We start from the raw sequence: 8372 nt of genomic DNA, 5'->3' as shown, positions 1-8372 counted from the left end.
TTTTAACAGGCAGAAACCTCCAGCAGAAACAAACCTCCAGCTTAGGGAGAGGCAGTCATCTTCCATGACCAGTTGAGGGTTAGGGGAGAGAGGCTGTTGCCAAAAAGTCTAATATTTCTCCTTTAAAGGTCAAGTGCATTCACTCATAGGCTGCACTCTGTCTGGCTCTGCTGGCCAGACAGAGTGCAGCCTGGGCGCACATATTCTAAACTCCCAGCTATCAGTTGGTTTATACTGTTTTAAGCCCCCAAGGGCTCAAACTAGCACTTCCAGCTGTGGGTGGAGTCAAAACAGAAGCATGGCTCTTTTTTTGTGGTAGGTGCTGATGAGGGACAGAGGTTAGTTTTTAGGAGATGAAGGTGTGACGATGCAGTTTTTGGGCAGATTGAAGAAAATAAACGAGCTCGTGATAAGGTAAGACAATTAGCTGGATAAAGAAATGAAGAAGTCATCAATGAGAAACAGAAAGGAGGTGAGAACAGTGCACTGTATGGCCTTAGGTCTTTGACACTTGGTTTTCCGGTAACACCCTTTTGACCCAGCTGCTGTCTGTGAGCTCCCTGTGATCTCTGATCCTCTGACCTTACAAATGCAGCTCCCAAACACACACGTGCACCAACACACACACCTTTAAATCTTAAAATAGCTACAGTTAATAGCAGTTCCCCAGAGCCCCCAAGCAGGATGTTTCAACAGTCTGAGACCAGCCACCACATGCAGCGCAGTGCAACTCTTTCATCGTTTTCTTCCGGATTCTGATTGGAACTGGTGTTTATTAATTTAAATTTCATTGAGTACGACTGTTTACAGCTCGCCGTCTGCTTGCGGGTTAGAGTCGGATACGGGAGCGAGTTATAGCAAGAGGGTGGTGTGGGGGCAAATTCCACGCGCTTGTGAAGATCCATCGCACGCAGATGTTGAAAACATGTGGAAGCGCTGGCTGCAAGTTTCACACACAGCAATTAGTGTAGCACTAAACGATGTGTGTTCGTGTGTGTCTTTTATGCGCGAGCTTCCCTCTTGAGCGCTTGTAGCAGCCAGCTGTACGTAAGTGGGGGGAGATTTCCGTGACGAAGTTAACTGGAGGGGTACATTTGTTAAAGTTGAGCGGAGAAATGCGCCAGTGCTGATGATAACCCTAATCAAGCCCATTTTCTCATGAATGGTTTTCTGATTTTATTTATTTTAGACAGAATGCATTTGTTGTCTGGTATAATATACTAAAAACAATATAGTATGTGGAGCATCATAACAGATCGAGAGGTGCAGGTATCACCACAGAAGTCCACTGTGTTCCTCGGATTTGTACGCAGCCCTTGCAGCCCTCCTATCTAGACATGGACTCTCTTCTATGTAGGCATGGACTCATCTTGACACACTTGACAGACAGGGTTCTTGAGTTTTCTGTTTTGTACAGATATAATGGTTTTAGATGAGTCTAATTCTGATTATCTTATCTCTGACTGCACATTTCTAAGCTCAACATGGCATTAATGCTTAGCTAGTTTGCTTTGCCTTCACAGAGCAATGGATCTCTACTCAGAGGATCGGGCTTTTTCAATTACAGAGACTTGAATTCGCTCCATGTCAGAGCATGTTATGGCTGTCTGCTTTTTGATGCTCTGGACCACGTGCGTTTCTCTTCTGTTCTCTTTGTGTGGGCTCGGGATGCGAGCCTATGCTTCGCACAGCAGGAAGTGCTATTCCTATGCTTGTTCTTCAATTACTGTGTAACAGCGCTTAATACAGTCAACCAGCCTGTTAAGCAGCAGACAGCCAATTTAGCACAACTCAGCTTGATGAGCGAACAGAAAAGACAGCACTGACAAACACATCTTCCGTGTGTGTGTCTGTGTGTGGCCTGTTAGGATATGCTCCGAATGCAAATACCATATTAGACACATGTCACATTTGATGCAGTTTTTGGTCATGTCATAGCAATCCTGAGCCACTTCAGTCCTTAATTAGCTGAAACCAGAATATTCTAATGTATAAAAATTTCCACCCTAAAGTCAATGTTGATGCAACATCAAAACTTCCCCGAAAGTTGATATTTAAAAGGTGCATAATGGACATTTTATGTCAAACTTTAAGAAAATTGTAAAAGAATCACACGGACCGGTTTATGCCCGACAATATTTTCACGGACCGGCCTTTAATGTGTCGCGGATAAATACAACAAAATAAAACTAGTACTGAAAAAAAGAAGATTTATCATAACACACGTGAAAAGACCCAGGAAAACCGAGTTAACGATAAAAACGATAACAAAATAACGCTGAAAACCGATAAAAACCCTGAAAACCATACATTTCACACCTGAGCCTCAACTCTCGCGGCCCGGTACCAAACGACTCACGGACCGGTACCGGTCCGAGGCCTGGGGGTTGGGGACCACTGGTATAAAAGTCTCGAGTCTTCTTTCTTTATATTCTCCTCAGAAAACACAAACTAAGTCCAGAAAACTATTGAGACATATGCAAGCATTTATGGAAAAACAGTTTGTACAATTTTTACGGGCTTGACAGTCAACAGTCAAGTTGATATATCAATGGCCTCTGTCCAGATGATCTCACACTGCTTCAATAATGTTAATGTCAGGGCTCTGGGGAAGCCAACCCAAGGCTGATTTTTAAAAAATACACAGCGGAAAGCTACCAGTGTATGCTTTCATTGCATTTCCAGATCATTGCCATATTAAAACATTAAGCCCAAGTCATGATGCTGCATGGTAGATCGTTCTGCCAAGATTCTCAACACCGCTGGGTGAAATGCAGCCCCAAACCATGACAGAGCCTCCAGCCTTCCACTAAGATCATTTCTGATGAGACTTTGGTGAACAAATTTAAAATACAATTTAAAGTTGTTTCTTTGGCAAGTTGTTTGGCATCTGTCAATGCAACATCAGTTCATTCCTTGAGTTAGCTCGAATGCTATTTTTATGCTTGAATGACAGAAGGTCAGTGTTAAGTGGTGTGACAAAGAAAGAAAGAAAGAAAGAAAAAGTGCTTTCGTCAAAAAATGGTCAGGTACAAAGAGTGGAGCGGAAAAGCAGCTGATGCCTCAAAAATCTTTGAAAAGATTCCAGAAAGCCTGGAGAACTATTGCTCAAGACCTCTTTAAAAGTTAAAACCACATCTCGCTGCTTGGAAACAGAATATAAAGAATTTATGGGAATTTTATGAAGCCTTTTGTGCATTACTGTATATAATAAATTTTCAGTCCATCAGTTGTTTAACACTGAGATGTTAGTTCACCCACCGCCTAACATCTGATCATTCTGCTCTCTACCTGTGAGCTAGCACTTTGCAGTGACGGCTGTCTGAAATCTGTGAGGACTTGCATGCTCAACATCACTCACATTCCTCTTGGACGTGTCCAGATATGCTTGTTCTTTGCACATTCACAGTTTTTGACTCCACAGCTCTTTTAAGACGTATTCAGATGAGCGTGTTCTTAAATCATGAAGGTCCGTGTGTCTGAGTTCAGAGGGAAAACTGAAAACTACACGAGAGACGTAAGATAACATATCACGGATGAGTTTAGTAAGTGGGTGACGGGTGGGAAAATAAGAAGTGGAAATGTAATGTGCATGTCTTTATATCATGTCAAATATAAAATAAAAAATGAAAGGGCTTATTTTTGTTTTTATGAAAGTTTAAACTATTGTGTATCAGCACTGAAAGCATTCATAGTCTGCTTAAAGCTTTGCTAAAATTGATGAAAGCATTAGGTTAAGGTTTGAGCTTGTGATGTTGTGTTTCATACCCATCAGAAGCTTTTCTTTTTGTAGAGTGTTTTGAGTTCACTCCAGTTTGAGTGAACTCTCACCATTTCTCACCACGAGCTCCAGACCTTTATCTCTATCACGCTGCCTGTGTCAAAGGTCAGCCTGGTCAGTCTGACACTTTGATCGAGTTGTGTTTGGAGTCTTTCTCCTTCCTCTTTGAGTTTCTTCTTCGTCTCTTGATTCTTCAGTTTGTTGAAAATGAAAGGTTGAGCGAGTTTTAAAAGCAATCGTGATGTTTGACATGATGTGCACTTTAAAATGCATCACGACTATTGTGAAATATGGGGAAAAATAGTTTTCTTAAGAGGAAAGAAGAACAATGCCACCCCCATGTATGTAGCTTAGCAGACTGAAGGGAAACCGTCTAGTCTCTGTCCAAAGCTCTGTTCAGCTCCTATAAAATGATTTGATAAATGATTTAAGCAAGTGCAGGACAGCATGTTAATTAGTTGGCTTTGGAGGTGCTGATTAGTGAGTTTATTGGATTGATGTTTTTACGATTCTAAGGCCAAACGTTAAATCTTCTCTCTGTTCAGAGTCTCCTCCAGAAAGGACAGGACGCCGCCGCAGTATGCCGGGGTCCTCGGACAAGAGCACACCGTCCATGGAGCCTACGTCCACCGCTGCGACGCCTTTCAGAGTCACCGTGAGTACTGTGAGTTTGTCTTTGTTTTCCTTTTTTCTGCCTCTTCTTTGTTTTCTTCTCTGACTGTCATTTTCTCCCCCTTGATGTGCCTTAGCAGGCTGTTTCTTATAGAACAGGTTTGCTTTTCCCCCTTTTTCTCAAGGCTCGTCTGGCATCCAGATGGAAGGATGCCAATCTGAAACTCATTTGCTTTAAGTGTTTGGAACAGGGCCTTTGATGTTTGGCGTCTATGCAACACAAATACATTTGCACAATTTGGGTTTCTACTCAGCACTCAAACCCTCATTGATTTTGATTTCCCTTCATTAAATTTCTTATTCTCATTCGAATAGTTCAAGTGAGCTAAGGCACGCACATACTCCCACACCTGTTCGTGCTCGGCATCCATCCGCCATCTAGCACGCTTGTCCTCTCCTCGGTCAAGCGCGCACACAAATGCAGAGCAGTGCTTTGCCTGTCATGTTGCATAATTCTGCTGTGCTTTCTGCCATGTTTAATTCAGCAGATAAACAACCAGTTGATTAAGCAAAAGCATCCTCTATGAGTCATCAATTTAAAGATAATTAGCAATTAGCGGCGCACATTTCCATTAATAAATAATGAGCGGGGAGATGTCGCCCCAGAGGTGAACTGTAAACAGTCGAAGTTAGGCCAGCAGAGCCACACACGCTCAGTAATTAGTCTCTCATAAAGAATATTCTAGCTTTGTATAAACCATCAGCCTTTGCAGGTACACCAGTGGACTTAGTTAAGAGCTTCACACTCTTGCATCATTCCTGAAACCAGAAATTATATATTTGCTTCCTTTCATTTCCTTCTTTTCCCCCACCATCAGCAATATTCTGCACTCAAATGACTCTAGTGCTCTAATAAAAGCCCACAGTCAATGTAATAACAATAAACAGTAGACCCACTAGACCCACTAGTGCTGGACCACCTGCAGAGTGACAATAAAGTCTGTTACTCATATAAGACGATCACAGTTTGCCAACCTAGAGATGGCAAAACTCTAATCTGCCCTTATAAAAAGATGGAAATGGTATCGGGGGAGTGTGTGTGTGTGTGTGTGTGTGTGTGTGTGTGTGTGTGTGTGCGCGTTCTCTGACCTTTTAATTACGATTGTATATGCTACCACTGTAACCGGTCTTCCCGAAATGTAAAAAAGAAAAGGAGAACTGAAAGCTTGCGGTGAGCAATATAAGAACCAAATGAAGAAGTAAAAGCTTGGAGGAGACAGAGAGGCTCAGGTAGGATGGGCTAGACGTTGGGTAAGCATCTCCTCAGCAGCTCCTTTGTACTTTCCAAAGGAAAAGGGTAGAGGAGTGCAGCACTGCTGGTCACATGACCACTTAACTTGCTTCTGATGTTTTATTGATGAGCAGCAGTAACTTTTTGTGTAAAGAAAACAAGCTTCCTCAGGGAACATTTAACCCTCTCCTGCACTTTTCCCTATACTGCCCCCCTCTGGCGTCTGTCGGTATTACAGCAAAAGTTCCCCTCACAGCAACATTCTTACCTGCACATCTTATAAGTAACATTTGACCATTATTTTTGGTGACCAATATTTTCAGCTTAAATTACTGAAGGGAAACAAGATGATTTTACCAACACAGAGACTAGCAGATCATACAGATACTTCTACACTGAAGATGGATGCAATTGAGATTCGTGATGTTGCACTGACCGGAGACATCTTTCAATTTCATTGTACTTGTGACAATGACAATAAAGAATATTCTATTCTATTAATATGCAACCATATTATTATAAAGATAACCTTGCTGTGTTCACACTGTAGACAGTATGCTGCTCTTGGCCTCTTCCTCCAAGATAGAAAAGGGAAGATCATGTTTTATGCTGATGATGTCTGTTTCCTACTGATTAATGCCTGCAAAAACAGGACTTACTGGAAAAGCACCGTCAACTTCAACTCAGTTTCAAAGAGCTTAGTAACAAGTACAGGTATGCCTTAAAGACAGAGACAGGATGTATCTTAATGCCAAGCATACATAAATATACCACAACCTAAGAGGCAGTAAATAACCATGGCGTACACAGCACCACACATATTTTAAATCTTAGTGCATATATCTTCTGTAATTGTCCTAGCATATGTATCTATGTGTGTTCCCCAACTCATCTTAGACACGTTAAAAAATCTGGATTAAACCTACGATATAAACTACCTAGTTATAATCTATATACACTCAAAAGTTGATCATCTGAAAATGAACAGCAACGTACCGTTGCTGTTCATTATGTGTACATTGCTGACATTACGTGCACGTGACATGTGCAACGTTGTACAACGCTAGCAGTGTCTGCAATTGATTATTTTGTATTATACAATGAAAATTTAGCTTTTTATCATTCACTGGTTAGATTTTTATGAAAACCCATTTTTGCCATCTCATTATATATTGTGATATAATGAAGATAAAAAAAAATAGCATGCTAAATTAACGTCTGTGTTTTCATACATGAGCAAAACTGTCACAGCAAAAATCACCTGTATTGCAGGTTTTTGCTAGTAATGAATAGAATTTGACTTTTTGATGTGTGTTTTTTTTTAATTTTTTTTAATTTTTTCATTTTTGAGCACTCATACTTTCTAATGTGGGGGGAAAGGAGGTATCTGGGATTGAAAAACAAGTAAAGGAAGTTGTGAAAGTAATTTTTTTTCTTAGCTTTATTAAATATTAAATATTTATATTATTTTTAAAAAGTCATCAGATTCTCAGAGAGCGAAGTGGGAACTTCATATTCGACTGACTCTATTAAAATATCAGTAAATCAATCATAACAGCATATTAACATTATTGTTATTGATAGTTTCATGCTAATAGAGCCCTTTGAATTGAAACTGAATATTGAATGGATGGACTGATGGATAAGATACAGACATGGTGCGCGCACAAATGTTGGAGCGCAAACGAGAAGACGGGCAGTGATTCTCCTGCATCTTCAACTTTTTTTTTAGCAATAACAAACCACCCCACACTTTTCTTCTACAGTGAAAAGAGTTGTGGTGACATCTAAAGTAGTCCTCCTAGGCCTTGAGCTAAATCTGTCAAAATGTTTTTTTGTCATGTACTCTGCAGCGACTGGATTCACGATCTGCACGTGCATGGTGGAATCCATGCACACGCGAAAGCACAACTTCTCTAAAACAATTGCTCGCCAGCAGGCGAGAAAAAAATGTTTCAAAGCCAAGCCAAGAATAGTAGTTCAAAATGTGACTGTAAAAGTTACAACTTGATACTTTCTAATGTGCAGTGCTTTAAAGAGCAGACAAACAAATCTTATCTAAGTCTCTCACGTCCACGTCCCGCTGATTGCGCTAGCTGAGTGGATTGATTTGACTTAGGGAGAGATAGGATAAAGAGCTAACTCCATTCTCCCTACCTTCTAGCCCCTCTTAGATAATAGCAGGGGGTCTAATTGGACAGGTAGGTCTCTTGTTTTCATCAGGTTGTTCTAGAGGAGGACAAGAGAGGTTGACGTGAAAGCAGGGAACACCCTGCTGATTGTCCAGGCACTGATTCTATCAGCCCCCATTAAGGGAGCCTGGAATTGCCAAGCCAAGGGAATAGCATTAACTCGTTGCAAGCATTTACTTTAATTTCAAGAAGAAAAAAGCCCAATTACACAACTCTTAGTGCTGATTTAATGAAATTGGACAGGCTGAGATTACGATCAAGAATGCAGGCCTGTTATATACTCGCACACAAGCGGGCATGTACAGAGCTGCACTGTAAACAAGTATCGTATTAATTATAGATGGACTCTTTTGACAGACATTAAGTTTCAGAGGCCTAGTGCAATAAAGGACAGACAGGTTGTTAAAAACCAAGCACGATGAGCAGAATATTCTATTACCCTCCTTCCCATTAGCTGTGAACCGTGGCAGTATGAATTGATTAAAGAGCTCAATGA

At 40.9% G+C, this 8372-nt stretch overlaps 1 protein-coding gene across 8 annotated transcripts in view; it reads left to right on the top strand.

Annotated features, from left to right (window-relative positions):
* LOC102213025 (disabled homolog 2-interacting protein) overlaps positions 1–8372 on the top strand; it is a 167230-nt gene that overhangs the window by 71790 nt on the left and 87068 nt on the right. For 6 of the 8 annotated variants that reach the window (XM_013909738.1, XM_013909732.1, XM_013909739.1 and 3 more), the window contains one exon: positions 4327–4445. In XM_013909738.1, coding sequence (XP_013765192.1) covers positions 4327–4445 — 119 coding nt within the window. The remainder of the gene's footprint in view (positions 1–4326; positions 4446–8372) is intronic. The other 2 variants (XM_005720209.2, XM_013909737.1) reach the window with 1 other exon arrangement.

This window comes from Pundamilia nyererei, unplaced genomic scaffold (assembly GCF_000239375.1).
Source record: "Pundamilia nyererei isolate P.nyererei 1_Seehausen unplaced genomic scaffold, PunNye1.0 scaffold00002, whole genome shotgun sequence".
Classification (NCBI taxonomy): Eukaryota; Metazoa; Chordata; class Actinopteri; order Cichliformes; family Cichlidae; genus Pundamilia; species Pundamilia nyererei.
This window is presented reverse-complemented; position numbering and strand designations above follow the sequence as displayed.